This window comes from Heptranchias perlo, chromosome 2 (genome assembly GCF_035084215.1).
Source record: "Heptranchias perlo isolate sHepPer1 chromosome 2, sHepPer1.hap1, whole genome shotgun sequence".
NCBI classification, from domain to species: Eukaryota; Metazoa; Chordata; class Chondrichthyes; order Hexanchiformes; family Hexanchidae; genus Heptranchias; species Heptranchias perlo.
This window is the reverse complement of record NC_090326.1, coordinates 45,135,454-45,162,087: the sequence shown is the minus strand read 5'-3', so window position 1 is coordinate 45,162,087 and position 26,634 is coordinate 45,135,454. Positions and strand designations below refer to the sequence as shown.

General features: G+C 40.4%; 1 protein-coding gene across 1 annotated transcript in view; it reads right to left on the bottom strand.

Moving 5' to 3' along the window:
• kif15 (kinesin family member 15) overlaps window positions 1–26,634 on the bottom strand; it is a 93,250-nt gene that overhangs the window by 53,383 nt on the left and 13,233 nt on the right. The window contains exons 5-20 of the mRNA XM_068001822.1: window positions 24,490–24,527; window positions 23,552–23,652; window positions 22,953–23,132; window positions 22,040–22,249; window positions 21,522–21,647; window positions 19,942–20,064; window positions 16,796–16,919; window positions 12,387–12,487; window positions 11,372–11,581; window positions 10,754–10,931; window positions 10,370–10,511; window positions 9,002–9,143; window positions 7,857–8,054; window positions 6,217–6,324; window positions 3,769–3,874; window positions 636–801 (exon numbers count right to left, since the gene is read on the bottom strand). Of these exons, the coding sequence (XP_067857923.1) occupies window positions 636–801; window positions 3,769–3,874; window positions 6,217–6,324; window positions 7,857–8,054; window positions 9,002–9,143; window positions 10,370–10,511; window positions 10,754–10,931; window positions 11,372–11,581; window positions 12,387–12,487; window positions 16,796–16,919; window positions 19,942–20,064; window positions 21,522–21,647; window positions 22,040–22,249; window positions 22,953–23,132; window positions 23,552–23,652; window positions 24,490–24,527 (2,253 nt within the window). The remainder of the gene's footprint in view (window positions 1–635; window positions 802–3,768; window positions 3,875–6,216; window positions 6,325–7,856; window positions 8,055–9,001; window positions 9,144–10,369; window positions 10,512–10,753; window positions 10,932–11,371; window positions 11,582–12,386; window positions 12,488–16,795; window positions 16,920–19,941; window positions 20,065–21,521; window positions 21,648–22,039; window positions 22,250–22,952; window positions 23,133–23,551; window positions 23,653–24,489; window positions 24,528–26,634) is intronic.

Genomic DNA, 26,634 nt, shown 5'->3' with positions numbered 1-26,634 from the left:
AGAGTCAAAATCCTGGAATTCCCTATCTAACGTCACTATCGGAGCACGATCATCAGAAGGACTACAGTGGTTCAAGGTGTCCCACCACCGTTTTGCAGTAATTAGGTATGGGCAATAAATGTGGCCATATCAGCGTCACCCATATCCCAATATGAAAACAGCCGGAGACTTCAGTTAGCACCAGGCTCTCGAAAGGCACATCTCTCTCTGAAGCCAAGTTTCATTATTAGTTACTTTGTAAAGTTTACATATGAACGTCTTCATATTAGTATAGTAGTTTTCATTAACACTGCAGATGATCAAACCCAAGCCACTTGATTTGAGGACATCGGAACTGCCTACAAGAATTTGAAATGCGTTAAATCACAGAATGCAACGAGTGGTGCTTTAGAGTAAGATTATTATGAACAGAAGCTCTTCAATTCAACTATTATACCATCATAGATAACTTTTTTTTAAAAATTTGTTCATGGGATGTGGGCGTCGCTGGCAAGAACAGCATTTATTGTCCATCCCTAATTGCCCTAGAGAAGGTGGTGGTGAGCCGCCTTCTTGAACCGCTGCATTCCGTGTGGTGAAGGTTCTCCCACTTATAAAAACCAGCCCATTATTAGTAGGCATGTCATAAACTGTACCTGATTTTATCCAGCTGTAACTGGACATTGATGAACTGGTCAGAAAGTTGACTGTGCTCTGCATCTTCTTTGGTTTTGTAGGAGCTGTATTCCTTCTTTACAGTTGTAAGTTCCTTGTCAGCGGAATGCAGCACAACACGCAAGTCATGTACTTCGCTCTGCAATACTGTCAAAACAGAAAGTAGCTGCAGTCACTTATTCACAACTTTAGAACCAACCAGCATATGTTTTGATATCAAAAAAAATTCACCATACAAAGAGGTGACTGCAGGAAATAGGATCAGTATTGATTCAATAATTTTTAAATGGTAAAATTTCAACACTTGAATTGCAAGATTCACAATTCAGTAGATCAGGCTAGCAAAAATCAGAAATTCAGTATTCTTAGCAGGGAACTAGACTCAAAGGAAGTGCAAATCAGAGAATCAGTGCTACCGTATTATAGCCCTATCTACAATCATGCTTTTCCAAGTGCAACTCCCCAATGGGAGCACAGAATCAATGAATTTACCCACATATCTATTTGGTAAGTATCTGGTCACTAACTTTTCCTTACATGTCAAAACACAAATTAGAGTCCAGTCTTCACAGGGCAAGGAGATTTCTCTTGCTACAACCTAGCCTTTACGTTATGCTTTTCTGAAGTCCTACTGGAAAGAATCCACATGGAGATAGCGCCAAGTTTCACCTATTGTTATACTTCACCAAAATTAAGCATTAAGTTTCAAAATGGATCTTGATATTGGGTAACAATTATATCCACTTCATTAATGGTGCAGGGAAAAAAAAATAAAAAGAAACTACTTCTCTTCACCCCAATCCCAAGCAAGATGATTAAAAAAACTAGCCTGAAGAGTTTTTGTTCCAACCGAGGCGTGCCATGTTGGTCCCTACATCCAAGAGGCAATACCTGCCATGACTGGCTGCAGAATGAATAAAATGGATTAAAATCCATTTCAATCCCTTCTTGCCCTCAAGAACAAATAATCAGTGCGATATCCTACAGACATGGTTGCCGATGGAACTACTGTCCATCAGCTAAGCAGTTGCCCAACTGTAGTGACCCAAAACATTACTCCGCAGGAAAATAGGAAAAACAAATGAAAACAATGCAAACATCACCTATAAAATGCTTTCTTTAAAAAAAACCTGTTTGTGCTGTACCTAAGCTAGGATTCCTTGATGCTAATGTTGGGTGCTTGAAATGGTATGTGTTCCATTGCTAGGAATAACACCCCTCACCTTGATGAGCACAAAGAGCTTTTTTTAAAAAAAAAGACAGCCCAAAGCCCTCAGAATTAGAAGCAGTGAGGCCACAAGAGAAATCAGCAGCACCTGGAATCTCTGCTTATCCAAACTAGATAATCCAGTCAAAAATCACATTCTACATCCAAAGTATACACCACAGCAAGGCCAATCTGAGTTTAAAACTGATCTGCAGGAGATCATGAGTCACTCCAAGGTGTTGAAGCAGAGATCCGATCTTGTACATGTAATTATACAATATTAGAATGGTACTAATACTTTTACAGAACATGCTAGGGTAGTTAATTGGGTAAACATTGCTAGTGCGACAAATAAATACGCTCCCTTTTGTTACTACTACTTTTAACTCAGTTATTGAAACCCTGATCTAATACAGCCGTATTGTGCCGGGGTGGGATTGGGGGGGGGGGTGGGGGAAAGAGAGAAAAGGAGAAACAGTTTTGAATCTATTACATTCATTTTTATAATTACAAATTGTTTTCGTAGCAACAATGATTAGGGAGGAAGTTTGATCTTTAAAAAGATAATGTTGATTTACATAAGAGTTATTTTCTAGTGTTGTTCAACAGGGAGGAAAACAATGGTTCACTATCCAATTATTGCACTATACATCATAGAATCTCTAAATCAGTTAAGAGGAAGCACATGGTAAGTTAAAAAGGACCCAAGAACTGATGGCATAGATCCTAGGTTTCTGAGCGAGACAAATTCTGGGATACCGGCAATGAAAGCTTTAATCAATCAAAGGAACAGTTCCACAGTATTAGAAGTTACCAATACTTAAAAAGGAGGCAAATTGCATCCAAGTAACTAGAGGCTCATTAGCTTTGCATCAATATCAATGGAAACCACCAAGGAGTAGATTGGAAGAGTACCTTTATAGTAACAACTTAGCAACTAAAATCAGCTCAGATTTAGGAGGAGAAGGTTCAGCCCAAATAGTCTCAACTTCTTTGAGGACATTACAAATAAAATAGATAATTGAAATCCCCAAGGTGTAGTTTAATTTGACTTCTAGACTGCCTCTGACAAAGTTCCATATGAAAAGATACTAAATTAAACTAAAATTCATGGTACAATGTGGTATTAGATAATGGATTGAAAAAGTGTACCCATGAGTGGCACTGTCAGATTATATGTTGGGTGTGTAAATAATCAAAGAAGTGGGAGGCCTGACGGTCAACAGTTTTGCAGAAGGATTTTAATCAGTGATGAAATTTGGCAAATAAATGACAAATGAAACTTAATGCAAAGTACTGCATATTGGAAGAAGGAATGATCAAAATAGAAAATTAACAAATGGAATCTTTGAAAGGGACGAGTGTAACAGTAGATTCAGCATTTTCAATTTCAAGATAATGTGAAGAAACAATTTTTAAAAAGTAAACGGAATGGTGGGATACATAGCCAGTAGTGAAGTACAAGTTATGATAAGGCTTTATAATGAAAGAGTCAGACCTTACTCATGTTCTTAGATCACTTTCAAAATAATGAGCTGCTCAGATAGACATGGAGTAGAAATCAGATTACAGCCTAGTAACACAACATTCTGGGAATTATATAATGGCTCAAATATTTAGAAATTCTGTTTTAACATGCAGTTGCAAACTGGAACAATGAAATTAGCAAAGTTGGTGGTTTGGATACTGTTTGCCCAGCACCAGGCTGCAGTATTACTTTTGCTGCAACTGGGATCAAGCCAAAACAGCAATGGATTCAGGCATCTAAACAAAAAGGTACATTATCACTATAGACATTTTAAAATTTTAACTCAATTATGGGACACAAGAGTATTAACTAAAGCGTGACCTGGAGTTTAGAACCTCTAACACAAATATAAAAATACACAAGTATATATTTCACCTACTATTGTTTTTATTCAGACAGTCCTGCAGTTCTTTCTCAAGCGATTTATTCTTCGTGATAAGCTCTTGCTGGTCTTTGTTCCTATCATTTCGTTCAGATACGATGAGCTAAGAGCATTTATACAAAAAAAGTTTACCGACATGAATTACAATATGCTTTTTAAATAAAATTAGAACTGCAATTATATACTTGACTACTCATATTCACAGGGATCCATGTGTTTTAAAGAAAAGTGTGCACTAGAAAAAGCAAGGACTCCTTCCCAACTTCCTGGTTCTTCCTTTCCCCTCACCCCACAAGTAATGAGATGTTGAGCTACCTGGGTTTTATGACAAATTTCAAGATTAGGTGACTATTTTGCCAGACACCTCTTATTTCTGTATCACCTTGACCTCCCTGTGGGTCACCATTCTAACTCCTCCTCCAAACTCTCAGCCTCCAGCCTCTTGTACTGTTACAATCAGGTTCAATGCAAGCTTCACGAACAGCATTTCATTCTTTGCCTGAGCACCCAAGCAAACAAAAGAAAAACAGTCAACCCCATGGGTGCAGATCACCCCCCCCCACCAGCCCCAAGTGTTCTGACCAAGGGTCTGCACCTGCAAAGTGAAGCTGCCTCCACCCCACAACACCAGCACACATTTTTGTTAAAACAAAAGGCCTTAATGTTACTAAAGTCAATGCTCTGGACAGGCAGACGCAATGTGTTTTGAAAGCTCTTTCTGTTTCCAGTTCACACCTGCTGCATTCGTCAGCATACATGTGGAAGCTGACCTCTTATCTTCGGATAGTGTCGCCAAGGGGAGACATGCAGATGAGGAAGAAAAGGGAGCCAAGGATAGATCCTTGAGGGCTGCAAAGCGTGGGAGCAGAAAGAGAAGCCATTTCTGGAGATGCTCTGGCTACTATTGGATAGGTAAGAGTGGAATCAAGCAAGGGAAGTCCCAGTGCACTGGACAATGGAGGATAGTGTCGTTGACCATATCAAAAGGACAAGGAAGGTCACAGTCACAGAGGATGTTATTTGTGACTTTGATTAGTGACATTTCAGTGCTGCGGCAGGGGCTGGAACCTGATTAGAGAGATTCAAATATGCAGTTGTGGGAACAATGGGCACAGAATTGGGATGTGACAACACATTCAAGGGCTTGATAGGAAAGGTAGGTTGGAGATAGAGCAACAGATTGTAAGGACAATGAGGTTGAGGGTGGACTTTTTGAAGGGGGGGGGGGGGGGGAAGGGAGGGAGAAGAGTACCCAAGGAGAGAGAGTCATTTACAATATCAGCTAGCATGGGGCCAGGAAGGGAAGTTGGGTGGTCAGCAGTTTAGTGGGAATGAGGTCAAGAGAGCAGGAGGTGGGTCTCCTGGACAAAATGAGCTCAGACAGGGCATGAGGGGAAATAGAAAAAGTAGAAAAAGCTCAGGGCTAGGATAGCAAGGGGACAGGGGAAAAGCAGCAGAACAGATGATCTCAATCTAAGTGACAAAAAAGTCCATGAGCTCCTCACACTGATTGAAAGGGAGGGTGGTGGGAGGATGGGACAGAGGTTTAAGGAGACAATTTGTACCGGACCAAAGAAGCCATCTTTGCTCTCCAACACCTTGCATTTATACAGCGCCTTTAATGTAGTAAAACGGCCCAAGGTGCTTCACAGCAGCATCATCAAACAAAATTTGACACGGAGTCACATAAGGAGATATTAGGAGAGATAGGTTTTAAGGAGCATCTGAAAAGTGAGAGGGAGAGAGATTGATTTAGGGTGGGAATTCCAGAGCTTAGGGCCTAGGGATGATCCTGGAGTAGTGAGCAGATCTGGTGATAGGTGGCAAAATCAGTTGTGCTCCAAATATACAAAGTTTGCATCTCAGACTTGAGGGAGCAAAGATGGGGGACAAACTGGGAGATCAACCAAGATGGAAGAAAGTAATAGTTTTATTGGGGACACGGCCATCAACAGTGGAGGAGGGGGATTGATCAGCCAGAGGAACAGCTGCAGAAGTATCGTGGCAAATAGAGGGACAAATGCTAGGCAATTGGCCATTTGAAAGTGCAATTATAAGTGACTTGGAGAAAGAGTTTTTTTTTCCCCAGGCATGGATGCTGAAGGAAGTGAGATTATAAGAGGGTAGGGAAATGTGGAGGTGGTGAGGAATACAAGGAAATGGTCGGAGATGGCCTTGTCTGTGATCGAGACCATGGGAGTAGACAGCCCATGTGAGATGGCAAGGTCGAGGGGATGGCAATGAATAGGGATAGGAGGGCAAGGTTCAGGAAGGACAGCAAGGCAAATCACATTTTCCATACTTTTATATAAGAGCTTTTCATTAACAGACATATACATGAAAATTATTAAGTTTTAAATGAAAATGAAAAACTATCATGGGACACTTATAACTATGAAGATCTGAAAGATTTACATTTTAAGCAGGTGTTTAAAAAACATCTACCTCATTCATTTGAGCAGAATGATGTTCCAGTTTGTCAATGCTTTGCTGAAGTTTTACATTTTTGCTCTCTTCGTCGTCCAACTTGGTCTGTAGATTAGTCAATTGCTCCTAAAACAAGACCAAAGCCAGCTTCAGTTTGTTAATCTATTAAACCATTTCTAGGCATAATGAAAAATACACTTAAAATACCTAATTTTCAAATTATGTTATACAAACAGAATAGGATCATCAGCACAGGAGGCCAGTCGGCTCACCAAGCCCTTGCCAGCTCACAGATATCCAATTAGTCCTATTCTTCCGTCCTTGAAAAAAAATATTTAATATTTATCCACTTCCCTTTTAGAAAGTATTATGGATTTTGCTTCCACCGCTGTTTCTGGTGGGGCATTCCATGTCTTAACAAGCCCGAGTTCAAAAAAAAATTCTCCTAGCCTTTATTCTTTTGGTGATCTTAAGTTTATGCCCTCCACTCACGGATCAGTAGAAACTGCTTTTTCCCCTATTTACCTTATCGAAATCTTTCATAATTTTCAACAACTATCAGATCTCCCCATAACATTCGCTGCCCTAATGTTGATAGGGAGGTAACACCATTTATGAAACCTGTGCTGATCAACTGACAAAAGGAGTTCCTGTGCACAGAATATTATTCTGCATGTGAGATGACAGTTCAATTGGAAACAGGGCATGAGCAAACCTAACAAGAAAAAAGTTTTCCACAGGTTGCTAGTGCCTGATATTCCAGCCAAAGACACCCATGACACTCCAAGTTATGTGCTGGGAACACCACTGTAATATTTAAATGAACTGGTAACACATCGTTGTGCAAGTCAGTTCATTCCCGTGCGGGTGCATTTATCACTATCAATTGGTGGCATTCTTGCCTCTGAGGGCAGTAGGTTGCGGGTTAAAACTCCACTCTAGGGCTTGAACACAATCTAAGCTAACACTGAAGTGCATTACTAAGAGACTGCTGCATTGTTGGAAGCGACGGCTTTCAACCGTGCAACAGGCGGAATCTCGCTATTTTAACCTGGGGATGAGGCCAGGGCCTGATTCAGGCGAACTGAATCTTGAACTAGCGTAAAAGATTGCGGAAAACACAAGCGCAAGTGGTTTCGGGTGTAACTCACCTACATTTTAAATTCCCCCATCTTTTGCGCTGGCTTGGCCGATTCCGCTGGAATCTGGGCGCAAGACAAGCAGAAGTTTCCCCCCCGTAGTATTTTTTTCCAGGAGTGGGCATGGAAATTGTTAACTGACTCACCCAACTGCCAAAAAAAATTGAGATTTCTTCTTTTACTGGCAGCCTTGGGCATCAAAGACAGAAGGAGAGCAGCTCAGCTCACAACGGGAGAGCTAGTATGTGCAAATTGGCTGCTGCACTGGGACTACACTTCTATGAATTGCTTTGGGACATCCTGAAGACAGGAAAGTCACTATATAAAAAGAAATGTGTCTTTCTTCTTCCATCAGCAAACATCTCTCATTGCAGCGGCACAGATCAGCATCCTTTTCTATTCTGGATTACAGAACTAGAGTTCTCATGAAATTCAAAATTCAGCAACAGGTAGGACTTATTTTATTCCTCAATAAGATAGGCCTCTTTATAGAGAGGGGAAAATTAGTTGAACACTAACCTGCACCATTCGAAGCTCTTCAGCAATGGCTTCATAAGCCTGTTCATTCATGTCAGGTGGCAAAGGCTCATTCATAATATCACCTTCCTGAGTCCCTGCCTCCATCTCCACACAGACACCAGGTGTTCCTTCAGGACTCATTCGTAGAATAATTCGAGATCGCAGATTGTAACCAGACTTTGTTGGAGTGGTCATATTCTAATGCATCATAAAACAGGTATTAGAGTCTAATCTGGTTTCTTCCATTGCTTCCTCCAGATCCAAGCACAGTGGGACAGTGAAGGAAAAAGAGGAACAGCTGATTCTGAAAATCATTACCGTACAGGGAGAAGCTAGGTGCTCTTTGCATTTTGCAACATTAAAGCGGTTAGGAATAAAGTTAAGGATCATCACCTCCAAATAACACGCCATCCCGACTCGCACATGTATCGCCATTCCTTCATCGTTGCTGGGTCAAAATCCTGGAACTCCCTATCTAACAGCACTATGGGAGAACCTTCACCACACAGACAGCAGCGGTTCAAGAGGCTAGCTCACCACCACCTTTTCAAGGGCAACTAGGGGTAGGCAATAAATGCTGGCCTTGCTAATGACACCCATATCCCAAGAATGAATTTTTTAGAAAAACAAATTACTGAAAAATCACTGAACCCTCCTCTCCAACAAAAATTTCAGAGCAATCATTATGCGCAAGAACTCATTTTACTCCAATTCCTTCAACAAAACAAAAAACAGATGCTTTCAAGGACTTAACAGGAACAGGAGTTTTCTCTTCAATGGTGTTTACACAAAAAAAACATTTAATTGACAGGTGGTGGCATGGTGCATTCACTGGCCCCTTAAAGATGACAATATCAGCTCATGTTGCAAAGATAATTTCTCTAACGGGATTAACTATAGCTGTGATTGCAACGGAAGCAAATTGTGCCAATCTCCTTGCCCCTTGGAAAACGGTGTTAAATTCCACTGGCATCAAAAAATATAAGCTTTTTTGCTAACGTGGTACAAATGGATGATGGGATCGAGCCCGAAGCATTTAAGTTTCAACTGAAATCAGTTATTTTTTAAAACAAACTTCAGTTGAATCTATAGTAGTTGTTTAAAATCATCTGCTTTTTCAGTAATGAATGTCAATCAATATGTACCTTAATTGTCTCAACATGCATCTTATTTAGCTGGGAGACCTCCTGACGTTTGTGAGCTTTTGTTGCCTCCAAAATATTTTCTAGATGTTGGTTTGCCTTCTGAAGGGTATGGACCTCAGATTCCAAGTCCATTTGTTTCTTCCTAATGGTAATACAAAGCTCAGTTTATATAAATCATTTATATCAGTCACAACATAAGATCAGCATTACAGAAGCCTTTACAAGGCTTTTCTGGAACTTCTGAATTAATCTCATAATTCCAGTATTCTATCAACACACTTTCATACTAAGCAAATTATGATAATCTCTGCAAAACTTTAGAAAATTGAAAACAAACATTGAGTCAGGTGAAATTGAGTTTCATGGTATATTTATGTAGGGGGCATTAAAAATGGTTAAGCTAAATAGATTCATACACGTCTTAAAGTGCCAACAAGGATTTCTGCATCACTGCACTTCACAAACTGTAATGAAAAGATAAACACATGAAATTTTAGTAAATTCTGGCCATCGTGGCCAGATTATCCTAAAATTCACATGGTGCATCAACAGGCAGCAGTAGTTAAGACATTAAGTGAGACAGCATAGGCTTTATTTACAAAAGGCACAGCTCCATATAAGCAGTTTTTCCACTAAGGTGTTATCAGGTCACTGCCAAGCACTTTTTTTTAAAAAAAAAGATACTGTAGCTATGCAATTAACTGGACTATAGGATATCCATTATTTGCTGATGTTTTCACAAACCAGGAAGAGTATAGTAGGGTAGGAGTGCAAAAATCACAAGATTAACACTGATCACAGACCACTACAGAGTATTTCATAGCATGTGTCAAGAGGTCAGCCAATATACTGAAACATCTTCAAACATTTAAAAGAAACCTGTATAACCACTTAAAAAAATTGCTTGCACTAAATCCCAAAGTACACAGTCTTGTTCTGATTGTGACTATTTATAGGATCTATTGGAATTGTTGCATGATATTTATTTATTTTTTTAAAAAGCTAGTTGCATTAATTATCTCAAAGAATGCAAACACACAAATTCAAAACTCTTGTATTGGTAAAGTATTAACTTAGAGGTGCTATTTGAACACATCATTTCTGACCCCCCCCCCACCCCGCACCCCATCAAGACCTGATCTCGACTTTCTGCATCTATGAGAAGCAATTATGGGGTCAGCATTTTCCCTACAGAGTCAGTGGTAACTAAAGGAATAGGTTATTTTCACTAGAGCTGAAGCAAATCTACCCATACAATGTCTAACTCATGAAAGACAAAAATAGAAACACAAAGAAACTACAGTTGTGGCTGATTGGTAGAAGTTTTGAAAACTTCTACCAAAGAATAATGAATACTAATTTACTTACTTGGTCAGCTCCTGGAATTCCTCATATTCCTGCTTTACAGAGGACAATTCACTCTGTGCTTGTAGAAGTCGAGCTTTAAGCCTTTCTTGTGATACTACAGAGATGTTTTCAACTTTGACGGGTGACAGGTGCAAAGCCTGACCTTATAAATGAAGAATTGACAAAATATTATATTGCATATTACAATTCAAGGAAACACACCAGATATTATTGCTAAATCAAGAACAGTAAAAATACAAGTATGACCTTTGCTAATACTGATATACAAAAGTAATTCCAGTTAAAATATATTGTTAGTGGATACAGTCAGTCATTTCTCAGGCTGCAGCCCGTCAAGCAAACTAACCATGCATTTCAAATTACAAAAGTTGTATAAATATTTACCTCCAGTAATTTTCTCTGAGGTAGAGGCCTCCAAGAATGCCCTTTCCAGTTCTGCTGCAGTGCGTAAAGTAATTTCCTTAGAATGTTTCACGCTCTGCAATGAGTTTAGGTACTTGCTTTCTTCCCGCAGAGCACGATTCTCCATTGCATAACTGGCGACTCGAGGGTCTTGTTCAATCTGGTAACACAAGGCATAATAAATTTCTACAAGGAACTTCATACGGCTCGTGTGGAGTATAAATACCGGCACAGACCTGTTGGGCCGAAATGGCCTGTTTCTGTGCTCTAAATTCTATGTAATATGAAACTCAGCTACATTTTTGTCACCCTGCTTTACTAAAAAGTAATTCATAGGTAGCACCTTACTTCAAATGCATAGTTTAGATCAGTTACTTACCAATTTTTTTTTTAAAGTGTAATTCTTAAACCCGAAAATAAACTCTGTTGAACAAACACATTAGAGAAACTAGAGATTGAACCAAAAAGTTAAACTATGAAATCATTTTATTTTCAAGAGGTTAGCAATTCAATTCAATTACTCTCTTCTAACTAAGATGTTTTAGGACAAATAATTGAGTTAAAATTCTAGGCACGCCACTTCCCTGCCGAATATCTTACCTGCTCTTTTAAAGTTTGAATTTCTTCCTTCAGCTCAACGATCACCGCATCCTTTTCATCAGGAGGTAGATTGCCTTCGGATTCCTTCAGGACCTTTTCCAGACGTGCTATGTTGGTTTCCCTGAACTTCACAATCATCTTGTTTGATTGAAGTATCTTTTCCTTTTTAGCACACACATCTTTAAGTTGACCAATTTTTTCCTTCAGGTTCTAAAAAAGCAAAATGGATGCAAAATCAGTGTTCACAGATAAGCTATTTCAGCAATAGTAGGAGTCCATTTTTTTAATATATTCAATAACTTTCTGCCCCTCTTCTCCACCTGGTTCCTCTCAACAATTAACTGGTCACCATCTGGTACCTCATCCAAATGACTATTATTCATGTGTGAGCCACAACCATAAGGATCAGCATGTTGTTCATCCATGGTCAAGCCTGATCCTGTAGCCACCAGATATGCACACACTTCCAGCAGGGTTCACTGAATAGTGACCAGGAGCAAGAATACTGGTTAATTTTATCCTCTCTAACCCAAGGGCATTGACACAGACTACTGCCTAGCTAAGATAACCAAACTCAATCCAAAGCAGGGATTGAATCTGGGACCACACAGTAGTGGGTCAGTACAACTCAGCAATTCAGTGGCTAAACTCGCTGCACCATCAGGGAAGAGGCAGCCAGTTTCCTGTAAATCCTGCCCTAGGAACTACAGTAGTTTTAAATTCATGACAGTGCTATTTAGTTAAGATATTTGGTTTTCTGTGCAGCAGAGATTCCACAATTACTCAACTTGATTCCTACACTATATAAAACAGGTCTCAGTCAACAACATTACTTTAAGTGCTACTGCACTTCCATCCTCCAGTGGATTCAGTCACATTTACAAATTAGAAAGCCTATGTCACCATCAAAAGGAAACCAAAATGTATTTTGAGACCTAGCTTAACTAAAACTGAAAAACAGGCAGTCTACCCCTGCCTTCTCCTCTAAGAATTAGAAATTTAGATGGAATCTAACCCTGTTTTGACTTTCACTGTTCTCCCAGAGAAGCATGGCTTCCAGAAAGCGATTCTTCCATTCACTGCCATCAACTTCAATTTCTTCCACAAGCACAGCATCTGATAAAGTAAAAGAAAACATTCAAACTGACTTTTCCTGTTGGAATTTTTAAGAAGTATTTTCAGTCAATATGAAGTTATTTTGACTTACTCTAATTCAATAGAAGTGCAAACCTCCCATTAGCACAAAAACATTTTACCTAACAAAAGTTTAAAGAGCCAAGATGAACCTCTCAACAATTAACTAGTTGATGTTTATGGGTTGATATGGGCTTTATAGGCTTCCTGGGGCCAGCTGAAGAGTCAGTTGCAGTGACGCGAGCAAACCACTTGGCTGCAGCACACACATGACCTGGCAACATCAAAGTTCCTTCCTTAAACTTAGCAGCTTTCTCAAACGTGTCATCATCGTCAAACACAAGATTGAACAGCGAGTTACTGAGCTTTGCATTTTTTTGGTTTTTGACAAGATATAATTACATTGTAAAGTTTACTGTTTGCTGCACAGAAACAAAATCTACTTACTGCTTCAATTCTTTTTTTTTTATTCGTTCACGGGATGTGGGCGTCGCTGGCAAGGCCGGCATTTATTGCCCATCCCTAATTGCCCTTGAGAAGGTGGTGGTGAGCCGCCTTCTTGAACCGCTGTGGTGACGGTTCTCCCACAGTGCTGTTAGGAAGGGAGTTCCAGGATTTTGACCCAGCGACAATGAAGGAACGGCGATATATTTCCAAGTCGGGATGGTGTGTGACTTGGAGGGGAACGTGCAGGTGGTGTTGTTCCCATGCGCCTGCTGCCCTTGTCCTTCTAGGTGGTAGAGTTCGCGGGTTTGGGAGGTGCTGTCGAAGAAGCCTTGGCGAGTTGCTGCAGTGCATCCTGTGGATGGTGCACACTGCAGCCACAGTGCGCCGGTGGTGAAGGGAGTGAATGTTTAGGGTGGTGGATGGGGTGCCAATCAAGCGGGCTGCTTTATCTTGGATGGTGTCGAGCTTCTTGAGTGTTGTTGGAGCTGCACTCATCCAGGCAAGTGGAGAGTATTCCATCACACTCCTGACTTGTGCCTTGTAGATGGTGGAAAGGCTTTGGGGAGTCAGGAGGTGAGTCACTCGCCGCAGAATACCCAGCCTCTGACGTGCTCTCGTAGCCACAGTATTTATATGGCTGGTCCAGTTAAGTTTCTGGTCAATGGTGACCCCCAGGATGTTGATGGTGGAGGATTCGGCGATGGTAATGCCGTTGAATGTCAAGGGGAGGTGGTTAGACTCTCTCTTGTTGGAGATGGTCATTGCCTGGCACTTATCTGGCGCGAATGTTACTTGCCACTTATCAGCCCAAGCCTGGATGTTGTCCAGGTCTTGCTGCATGCGGGCTCGGACTGCTTCATTATCTGAGGGGTTGCGAATGGAACTGAACACTGTGCAGTCATCAGCGAACATCCCCATTTCTGACCTTATGATGGAGGGAAGGTCATTGATGAAGCAGCTGAAGATGGTTGGGCCTAGAACACTGCCCTGAGGAACTCCTGCAGCAATTCTGCACAGCAAGTCACTAGTAATAAAAATGAGCAGAGCAGATTATAGTGGTAACAATGTATTAACGCAAGAATAAAGATCAGTAAGCGTGGGCCTATTTATTTGAATGGAAATGAATGCTGGTTATTAGATTGAGTTAAAATACTGTGTGCAGATAAGTAAACACCATCCCCACCATCACAGAAGCCAGTCTTCAGCCAATTCGATTCACTCCACATGATATCAAGAAACGGCTGAATGCACTGGATACAGCAAAGGCTATGGGCCCCAACAACATCCCGACTGTAGTGCTGAAGGCTTGTGCTCCAGAACGAGCCACACCTCTAGCCAAAGTGTTCCAGTACAGCTACAACACTGGCATCCACCCGACAATGTGGAAAATTGCCCAGGTATGTCCTGTCCACAAAAAGCAGGACAAATCCAATCCAGCCAATTATCGCCCCATCAGTCTACTCTCAATCATCAGCAAAGTGATGGAAGGTGTCCTCGACAGTGCTATCAAGCGGCACTTACTCACCAATAACCTGCTCACCGATGCTCAGTTTGGGTTCCGCCAGGACCACTTGGCCCCAGACCTCATTACAGCCTTGGTCCAAACATGGACAAAAGAGCTGAATTCCAGAGGTGAGGAGAGAGTGACTTCCCTTGACATCAAGGCAGCATTTGACAGAGTGTGGCCCCAAGGAGCCCTAGTAAAATTGAAGTCAATGGGAATCGGGGAAAACGCTCCAGTGGCTGGAGTCATACCTAGCACAAAGGAAGATGGTAGTGGTTGTTGGAGGCCAATCATCTCAGCCCAAGAACATTGCTGCAGGAGTTCCTCAAGGCAGTGTGCTTGGCCCAACCATCTTCAGCTGCTTCATAAATGACCTTCCCACCATCATAAGGTCAGAAATGGGGATGTTCGCTGATGATTGCAGCGTTCAATTCCATTCGCAACCCCTCAGATAATGAAGCAGTCCGAGCCCGCATGCAGCAAGACCTGGACAACATCCAGGCTTGGGATGATAAGTAGCAAGTAACATTCGCGCCAGACAAGTGCCAGGCAATGATCATCTCCAACAAGAGAGTCTAACCACCTGCCCTTGACATTCAACTGCATTACCATTGCCGAATCCCCCACCATCAACATCCTGGGGGGTCACCATTGACCAGAAACTTAACTGGACCAGCCACATAAATACTGTGGTTACATGAGCAGGTCAGAGGCTGGGCATTCTGCGGCGAGTGACTCACCTAAGCCCTTCCGCCATCTACAAAGCACAAGTCAGGAGTGTGATGGAATACCATCACAATGCCTGGATGAGTGCAGCTCCAACAATACTCAACAAGCTCAACACCATCCAGGACAAAGCAGCCCATTTGATTGGCACCCCATTCACCACCCTAAACATTCACTCCCTTCACCATCAGCACACCATGGCTACAGTCTATACCATCTACAGGATGCACTGCAGCAACTCGCCAAGGCTTCTTCGACAGCACTTCCCAAACCCGCGACCTCTACCACCTAGAAGGACAAAGGCAGCAGGCTCATGGGAACACCACCACCTGCACGTTCCCCTCCAAGTCACACACCATCCCGACTTGGAAATATATCGTCGTTCCTTCATCGTCGCTGGGTAAAAATCCTGGAACTCCCGACCTGACAGCACAGAGAGAACCTTCACCACACGGACTGCAGTGATTCAAGGCGGCGGATCACCACCACCTTCTCGAGGGCAATTAGGGATGGGCAATAAATGCTGGCCTTGCCAGCGACGCCCACATCCCATGAATGAATAAAAACAATTTTGCAAGCAACCCCAAAAATATTACAAAAAGTTGAACATCATGGAGTACGGCTTTTTGGATGCATAGTATTTACAGCACACAAACAGGCTTTTCGGCCCAACTTGTTTATGCTCCACACGAGCCTCCTCCCATTTTACTTACTTCATCTCAGCCTATCGACATATTCTTCTATTCCTTTCTCCCTCATTAATTATCTAGCTTTCCCTTAAATACATCCATGCTATTTGCTTCAACCACTCCATGTGGTAGCAAGTTCCACATTCTCACCACTCTGATAAATTCAATAAGAAATTCTAGAGAAACTTCTTCATTCAGTGACTGTCTTATGTTTACGGCCCCTAGTTTTGGTCTCCCCCACAAGTGGAAATATCTTCTCTATGTCTACCCTATTGCACTCCTTTATAATTTTAAAGACCTCTAACAGATCACCTCTCAGTCTCTCTTCTAGAAAAAAGAACCACTGCCTGTTCAGTCTTTCCCAGAGTTGTACCCTCTCAGTTCTGGTATCATCCTTGTACGTCTTTTTTTGCATTTTCTCCATTGCTTCTATATCCTTTTTGTAACATGGAGACCAGAACTGTGCATATTACTCTTAAGTGTGGTCTAACCAAGGTTCTATATAAATTGAACATAATTTCTTTCCTTTTGAATTCTATTCCTCAAGAAATGAACCCAAGTGTTTTGTTTGCACTTTTTACGGCTTTTTTTTTTTAAAAACCTGCATTGCTACTTTTAATGATTTGTGTATTTGTACCCCTAGATCTCTTTGCTCCTCTACCCCATTTAGACTCTTATTTTCCAAGGAGTAGCTGGCCTCCTTATTCCTCCTACCAAACTACACCTCACTTATCTATATTGAAATTTATTTTCCCATTTACATGCCCATTCGGCAAGTTTGTTAATGCCCTCTTGTAGTTTGTCAGTCCTTCAGTATCAACTATACCCCCAATTAGGTGTCAAATTTTAATACTGTACTTATGATTCCCCAGTCCAAATCATTTATTCTTCAAAGAAGCCTGTAGTTTTAAATGGTTTCCTTACCTCGCTTAGCTTCTACCTCCAGTGATATTTGTCCTTTTGCCAGCTCAGCAAGCTGTTCTTTTAGCTTCTTGATCTCTGCCTGTAGCTGGTGGACGTTTCCTTGAGTATCTTCATTTACTATGGCCTAGAGAAAAAGATGAACGAACAAGTTTGTGCAATATTAATCTACAATATTAATCTAGTAACTGATTAATAAATCACAACAGGGGAACAGTTTTATAAGATGTTCTTTCATTGAACTAGTATCAAACATATCTCTCATCTGAGCTCAAAGCCATTTTGCACACAGTCTTGGACGTCACAAAGGCTACCACTGGCCCTGTGATTTCCAGAGCTGGCCCAAAACCTTCCTCCTTCCCTGCAGCGAGCAGGCTAGCACAAGTGGCACTACTGGCGGTGAGCGGGTGCATCTCTAGCAGCTCCCGTCCTAACTATCCCCGCACAACGTAGGTATAAACAACTTTGAGGCAAGTACCAATAGAAACAAGGGATGTACAGCCTCTACCAAAGGCCAGAAAAAGCACTAGTGTGGATCCCTTTGTAGAGATATACACAACAATGCTCCTCTCCCCCCACCCCACCTATAAATCAGCACACTCCCATAGATATTAACAAGCTTACACGAAAGGAATGCCAGGAATTGGAGGCTTAACCAAGCTGCCACAAAAGGTTACCCAACTGAGGAAACGTCCCAAGCATCCTTCATAACCATTCCCAATGAAATATCTTTGTCTTGAACACATGCAATACACACCATGCATGTACAACCACGCCTGCTGACAATGAAAGGATGCGCACATGTGCAGTTACCATAAACAAAAATGTAAGCCAGTCTGTGGGTCCTGGAGTGCTCTATGTACATAGGACTAATCCCACTCTTCACACTTGAGAAAAGGCGCAAGTGCTTGTGAGAAACAGGGTATTCTGAAGGCTCAGCACATAAGCCAACTGAGGTGCTTTTGCTGAAGTTAGCTTACTGGCACATGCTTTGTTCTTTCTCTACCTTCATCAACATTTAATCTGTCTAGTTGATCCAGGAGTATCTTGCAAAGACATTTATTGTTGTAAAATTTCTTCTGTACCATTGTGGTGGCATAATTCCAATAAGTAGAAGAAAAATGGGCAGGAAGATATTCATTTGATATTGTTTGTTGAAACAATTTTTCATCATTAAAATTAAAGGAACTGCAGTAGCTTCAATGTTGGACTGTTGAATTGGAAACAAGAGTATAAATATAGTCTTCATTAATAATCATTCACATTACATTCTCCAAGACAACAGCCTTGCCTCGTCAGTCACTGCCTGTGATGTAGATTATCCTGCCTTTTTGGGACAAAAAACTAGATTGAAGGGGAAATATTTAAGAATTCTTAAATGTTTCATGAAGTATTTAACCCCACCTGTTCTGAAGGTGATGTATGATGTGGTACAACTCCAAAAGCATCAACTATCCTCTGGTGTCACGTCCAAGCGGAATATTTTTGTGTCTGTCAACTTGGGCAGGCTACTCAACACAGGGGCCACATAGCTTAGCCCAATCCAGTCATCAACTAACAAACACACATACACACTTCTCAACAGGGGTCACTAGATAAGTGATCAAAGTGGGAACACTTCACTGACTTCTCTTTCCTTTCCACCTTCCTCATCAAGTTTAGGGAGGCCAAGAGAAACTATAGTGCCTTCACTGCCATATCAGCTAAATCAGCACAAACTAGGGATTAAATCTGGGATCTTTATGTTCTATAAAAGGCTGGAAACCACACCATTCACTTAATGGGTCACCATGGGAAACCCCATAAAAATAGGTTTCTAAAAAAATGTCTACCTATCGGAAGTATGCAGCCACAATGGTACAGCATCAGAATCCTTGGTTTTGACTGATTCAGATTTTACCCTACATGGATTTTTAGGATGTATGTATTACTTTTAAAAAGGTTTAGACTGCTTCCAATAGTAATGCTTCTTTCTGATATAAGTACTGTTATAAGGCAAGTATATGAGTACATGATGCAACAACATGAAAATAAGTAATGACCCCAATCACCTTGCAAGAACAAAACAGTAAGAAAGGGGCCTTCAGATTTAACCAATCAGTTGAATTCCAGCCATTTAACTTCTGTGACCTGTTATTTTCAGGCATGCAGCTTCTAAACTGTTACTTTTGATCTGGATTCAACTGCAATATTTTGCAGGAGAGGCACCAGCTCTAGTATTATTTACATATTGTACACTTTTGTTGCACAGCAGTTTTTTTTCCCCCACAGCAGTTTCCCAATTTCTGGTCTAGCACCAATAGGCTGTTAAAAAAGGCAGCTAGAGATTTACATTAGATTTCTCTTTTGTAAAGGAGCAATATTCTCTAATTTGGGCCAAAGTTAGATTGTTCCAAGATGAAGACCTGGCTATTTTCTGTACTTGTTACAAATAAGTTACATTAGAGCTACAGCAGCTTCATTTTGCGTAATGAACTGCAGAGGCTAGCATTAGACATCTTATTTTTTGTGGACTATAACGTTTATAATAATGATAAAAATGTATTTTTATTTACAAGAGAACATCCACATGGATCACTAGTTTAGTTTCAAAAGTAAATCTTATTAAATCAAAAGCTACAAAGGGATCATAAAGTTTATGCACCAAAGCATAAAACTTCACATTTAGGTTTTTATTTTTTTTTAAATCTATTTTTTCCCCCCAGACTCTCCTAAAGACACTAGTGCTTGAAAGGGTACAGCATCCTCCATTATCTAATTTGTGATCCTAGACAACGAATGCCAGTAGACTATTTGACTGCAGGACCTCCACAACCATGCTTGCTCCAGTTCTTACATCATGTGCACACACAAGCACTTTCCATCAAGGGTCACTGGAGAACAATTAGGAACTCGAACATGGATTTCCCCCACCCCTAGCTTGGATGCTGAAGCCACCTAACACTTCTACTGCTGCCCTAGCTGAATCAGCCTATACAGGGGATTGAACCTTGTACTGTCCTAGTCTGCGTGATTCAACTGCTCTGTAACCAGCTGAATGATCAGGGAGCTGGTTACTTATCTTCAATCACGTCATAAAGATACATAACTGTAACTTTGTTAACCAACATTAGAGGTACACATTGAACAAATCAAAAACTTCAACTCACTTTATTTTTGATTAGCTTAGCTCTACGAGCAAACTGAAGTGTAGAGAGCGTTTCTCCGAAACACCTTGACCCAGGGTGAACATTTGCAATAATATAGGTCTTTGCATTTCCTCCGAGAGAGTCCTACAACAAAATTATTCATTCATTCATTAACTTGCTGATACATAACTAAAAACAGGTAACTAATTTCCTCAAAATATACTATCCTTTGATTTGTCAAGATTTTGAAATTATTACAATCAATATGGATTGTTGAAATTTTAATGATTGGATCGAAGATCCACTTATCCAAAAACATGGTTTCAAATTTGCAGCTGATGCACACTAAACGGTCATTGTTTGTAAATTTGTTCTTGGGATGTGAGACATTAGCAAGGAAGGATTTATTGCCCATCCTAGTTCCCCCAGGGAATTAAGAGTCAACCACATAGTGAAACTATTTATTTGAAAAATCCCAAACTCTTTTTTGAGTTGATCTGATCAGAGTTTCTATTGTTGGTATAAACCTTTATTTTAAGCCCCTACTACTCACTCCATAAAAAAGGAAATTACCAGGGTCACTGGAAAATTGTCACATTTTACCCAGAAGCTACAGTTCTCCAAGAGAATCAACCAGTTCCACCCGCAGTTCCAAACTCATTGTTGCTGCTCTAGGGCAGAATGCTTGATCTTGTAAAACTAATGCAAGATCAGGATTTCTAACCCAGAGATTGCATCAGTGTTTGGTCCCCCAAGAGGAACAGCAGATAGGTCCCAGAGATGCCAGAATAGGAAAGGCTGGGTCCACAACAGTAGCGGCATCAGGTAGAAGCCACAAGTGACTGGGAGGGGTTTGCAGGGAAGTACTGTAGAGAAATGAGAACAGTGGCAACAAAAACTCAGGTGTGGAGGAGAGAAAGAAGAGTGGCTTGGTGAGATGGGAAGATTAATAGTAATATTTAACACAGACTACCAATGCATATCCAAAATAGCCTGCCCCTTCTCTACACAACAGAATTTGAATTCTGAAATTTTTGCCACAATTTTCCAGAGGTCCTGGAAATTACAAATACATGCCATAAAGAAAATTAAAGGCATTCTCCCACACAAACAAAAAAAGTACATCTATGCATATAAATGTAGAGATCAGAGTTTCGATCATTCAGATTCAAACTGAATGTCCTATACTAGTGATTTTTTTTATAGGAAACAAATTCATTTCCAAGGCTTCTGACTATATTAATATCAGATGATCTAAATCATTTCCAAACCAGCCAATTCGTGCAACTTAATCAAAAGCAAATTTCTAGATTGTGGATCTATTTGGCTCTTTAATTGCCAAAGGGGCTGAAAATAGAACGTAGTACAGAAAAATTAAGCTAATCATGTGTTTACATTAGTGTTTTTTTCCAGTAGGCTGTAGCTTAAAAGCTCAAGTTCATCACCATTATCCTCCACTTCCAAAATTAAGTTTTAAATGAATGGCACATAATTTTTAATGTTACAAAACTGTACTATTCACCTAACTTAGCAGCTTAAAAAAATTCCTCTAATTGTTTAAAATCTCCAAGAAGTAATTAACTATTTAATATTTACATTACCCTTAAAAGGAATGTCAGTTTGGAATCTCTGTAACAGATGTGTCTGTTTTTTCCATTCGCCACATCAACAAGCCCCATAATGACATGTCCCAGACAACTCAATGATCGGTTTATACTGCTTGCCTCCTAAAGAACATATAGGAAGGGAAAAGTAACAACATGACATTAAAAAGAACTCTTCTGTTTTTGATCTCATTTTTTAAATAACATAGCTTGTTGGAAGTAAAACAATTTTTGTGACAAGGCCCTCAATCAAGAAACAAGTACTGAGAAACAACTGTCTTAAAAGCTTTAAAACTGGAATCAAGATTTGTCCAGATGCCATGTGAATTCTACTGCATCTGTACATTGAAATTTTTCTGTACTTGGTAAAAAGCCCTTTCCATGTAGACAAACCAATTCTAATATCTACTGTAACCACAGAACACTTTTGGATTATGAGAAACTCCAGATGTGTGATGTAGTGACTGGTTTCTGCCATTTACAATCCCGAACAGAAGATACAAAACTATTCTTACCTTTAATCGAAGTCCTTCAGCATGTGTATCTTTCTGTCGTTCTGATCCTGCCAAGTCAACTAGGTTCAGCTGCGATGTTCGGATGTTAACTAGGTTGTTGATCTTTTCCTTTGATTCTATAGTAACTGTGAAGACAGCATGAGACCGAGATGACTCTCTGTTCATTGAGGTAGAAGCTACACTTCGGTTTCGCCATCCCATGGACAACACCTGTTAGAAATTAGAAATTGTATTATTCCTTTTCTGCACCTGCCCACAATCCTTGCATATTAGCTCAAACAACGATTGTATTTGTAATTTTACATGCAATCATTTCTTTTTCTACTCGGATCCCAATCTAATGCAATAGCATTGATATCGTGTACCATTCTTAAAAACTGTTGTCACATTGGTCAATTAAAATACAGGCTTTCTTGACAAATAGGATAATTTGAATTAAAAAGTCAAATATGGTTGAATTTATGAACTAAAACGGCAAAGTATCTTGCAGACCCTGAAAACACTATACTAAGCTTGTAAACAGCAATGCTCAACACCACAATCAGTGGATTGGTGCCATAACTGCATTTCCCACCAGAATTTTTTTTTTTTAAATTGCACATTTAAAAGAACAGAAACTTACACTTCAACAAATAATCTATTGCAGCACAATTCACTGCAGTGATAACATTCAATAAATTTTCAGAATAGACCATTCTCGATTGTTTACTGAGCTGAATCTGCTCGAAAACATCTTAATATAGGAACAACCCCTTTAAAGTGTTTCCAAAAATGCTAACCTTCAGCACTGCAAGTGACCTGGCCAACTTGCGCTATAATGGTGGTGAAATAAAACAGTAGAATTTGTTGTGATCATTTCTAAACAAAGTGTCTACCAGTTTGCATCACTGTAAATGAAGTAGTACTAAATTACCTGATAGGCTTCAGCTGCTGAAGTTACAACTTGTTCAACCACCCCTTCTACAAAGACCCCTGTTTTTATATTTTCTCGTAGAAACAGGCCAGTTGAAGCAGGGTCTAACAGATCAAATATTTGTTCATTGTAAATCTCAATGAAGGAGCACTTGCACAGAAAATTCTTGCCTTCTCCAGCCTATTAAGGAATACAGTGGTAAATTATTAAATTTCAATAGTTTGACAGCTTGATAGCTCTCTCACCTGTGGATCAGGAGGCTTAGCATTCAAGCATAATACAGGATTTGAGCTCAATCTAGCCTCACACTCTACTGCAGTACTGAAAGAATGGTGAACTCAGATACCACTTCAAATTGAAATATTGTTTGCCTATTCCTGTGGTTCAGGTGGACATCAAAGATGAGGGTTCTCAGTGTCCGGCCAACATTCCTCCCTCAATTAATACCACCAAAAATGGTAGTCATTGGTACTGCATTTGTTTATACAAGCCATAATAATTCACCGTGTAAAGTCCTTTGTGATATGTATAACATTTTATGCAAATATTTACATTATAAAAAAATGTAAAAAATACCAGTGTATAAAAATCTAAGATACCTTTTCCTTTTCTCGATTGATCAAGTAAAATAGGTATTCAAAGCTACGAGGTATTACTCCCCTCAAATTGTGAGTGAAGTTGTCAGAATCATCAGATGGGCCTGCAAACATAAGACATTTTTATAACTGGTAAAGATTAAGGTTTAAGTATTGTACTTTTGGAAGTATGGGTGAAGAAAATAAATGTAAGTACATTAGAACATAAGGGATAATTTTGCACGGCATTGCTCCCAATAAAGAGCCACGCTGCACAGGCGCATAAAGTTCCAGAATGGCCTGTGTTCTAGCTTTATTTTTAAACTGTCTCCCGAGTAACAAGGCTGGAAAGCTGTGCCTCACAAAATTACCCCCAGAATGTCCATTGGCTAATACATTATGCCATGGAGTCACAGGACACAAATTCATGCAAGCTATTCCCAGACAGCAAATTCCAACCTTGGCTGAACTGCATAGAGGAAGGTAACATGGAGGAAGTGACCAAAATAACATTTTAAAAAGTAAGGAACAAGCCAACCTAACCAATCTTCTCTCATTGTTCCTCTTCTACATATGTACCCATGACTAAAAACTGGCAGTAGAAGGATGCGATAAGTAACCAGTGACCAAAGTTTTTTTTGCAGTGTAGGAGAAGTTTTTTGTAACAATCCTTTGTTCACATTACTGGCTTTTATTTATGCACTAATATAGATAATATGTAGAAGATCTTCATGAAATATTGTCACCATATATTAACAGTTCAAAATAAATGGTACCTTACTGTTTGCTAATGGGACGATTTTTGTGCCCTACAACCAATAGCAGCTTAATTTGGCAGTTGCGGATCTCTCAATTTGATTCAATAAAGGCATTGCATCAAAGTTTCCTAACTATTGGTGGGTTAGGTGGTTAGATTAAGTGGTTAGAGTATAATCAAGAGTTTAAAATTCTTGTGTACGTACCCAACATTGTGAATGTCTTCCCTGAACCAGTTTGTCCACTAAGTAAAAGAAATAGCATTTTCAGTAAGTCGCTCTTAGCAATGTTGACTTTAATGTAGTATTTTGGGTGAGAGACAGTAAACTCGTGAAAAACTTTAAATGCACTCTCCTATTAAAAGAATTTTCCAGCTTTCCTTGTCTGAAGATCAATATCTACTTCATCAAATTCCACTGAAGATCAATTTTAATCAAATACTTAAAAAAAAAGCACTCCTGTTTTAGATACAAAACCAGATGTAAATGGTCTCAGAAAGAAGTCAGAGTTGGGAGACCGAAGGGTGCAGGAGGAAAAGTCTTGAGGAGGTTGCAGAGATTGAGGCCACGATGGGATTTAAACACAAGAAATTATGGAACAAGAACAAATGTAGTTTTGCAAGGATGGGATTGAGGGTCAAACAAAGCTTAGAACGCAACAGGATACAGGCAGCTGCGTTTGGGACAAATTGGAGTTCACGCAGCGTGGATGAAAGAAAAGTAAAGAGACTACTGGAATAATTTGGAGATGACAAAAGAATGGATAAAAGTTTCAGCAGTGGAAGTGGTGGGGGGTGGGGAAGGGTTTGGAGATGGAAGTAAGAGGTCTTGGCAATGGCGAGGGATATGAAGTTTGGAGCTCAGCTCAGGTCGAACAGGATGCTAAAGTTGCACATGGTCATATTCAGCTTGAGCAAAAGGCCAGGAAGGGGATGAATCACCGTAATCCCAACATTCAGCTGAAAGACTGTGGCGCATTGGACACGCAGTCTGGCAGCACAGAAGTGGTTGTGTGGAGAAATGGAGCTGGGTGTCATTGCCAATACCGACACAGATTGCGTCACCAGGGGGCAGTATGTATGTATAAATAAAAGAAAATAAAGAGGGCATCAAGGATGGCAGTGCAGGAAAGGGAACTGAAGCCATCACTAGATGTTCTGACTTTGTTTGGATAGTTACGAGTTGAACCACACAAGGGCAGTCCCAAGGAGCTTGGCAACTGAAGAGTGATGATGGAGGAAGCCAGCACGATCACTGTGTTGAGCTTTGTAGAAAGATTGAGGAGAACAAAGAAGGATAGCACACCATGGTCACAGTCGCAAAGAATGTCACTCGTGATCTTGGCCAAACAGTCTCAGTTTTGTGACACTGACAGAAGCTGGACTTGAGTTTCTGAAGAGATGGGCTCAGAGCTGGCAGTCAATTACACGTTAGAGGACATTTGGAGCTCAATAACAATCTGTCGTTTTAAACCTGCAACTTCACAACTTTTCCCAGCTTACAATATAGTAGGATATTCATGTTCAGACATACAAAAATGATTTGTTCTCAGTGAATGCTATCTGAAGGATGTTTGATGGATTTACGAAGCACACTAATAACACTGTCTACTGCGATCACCCAGTGGAATAGCTAAATGTTTGTGCTCAAGGCAAGGAATGATTGCACTAGGAACAGAACACTTTCCCACTGGAGGCTTCCAGTGTCAATATCAACATTCCCAGGTGAGGAACCACATGGCTAGCTTCAGAACAGAACTTCCTCTAGTCCACCCTAACCTAGAAGAGCATTCTAGGAACATAGGAACAGGAGTAAGCCATTCAGCCCCTCGAGCCTGCTCCACCATTTGATAAGATCATGGCTGATCTGTGATCTAACTCCATATACCTGCCTTTGGCCCATATCCCTTAATACCTTTGATTGCCAAAAAGCTATCTATCTCACATTTAAATTTAGCAATTGAGCTAGTATTAATTGCCGTTTGCGGAAGAGAGTTCCAAACTTCTACAACCCTTTGTATGTAGAAATGTTTTCTAATCTCACTCCTGAAAGGTCTGGCTCTAATTTTTAGACTGTGCCCCCTACTCCTAGAATTCCCAACCAGCGGAAATAGTTTCTCTCTATCCACCCAATCTGTTCCCCTTAATATCTTATGAACTTCGATCAGATCACCCCTTAACCTTCGAAACTCCAGAGAATATAATCCCAATTTGTGTAATCTCTCCTCGTAACTTAACCCTTGAAGTCCGGCTATCATTCGAGTAAACCTACGCTGCCACTCCCTCCAAGGCCAATATGTCCTTCCGAAGGTGCGGTGCCCAGAAATGCTCACATTCTGTGTTGCACCGGTAT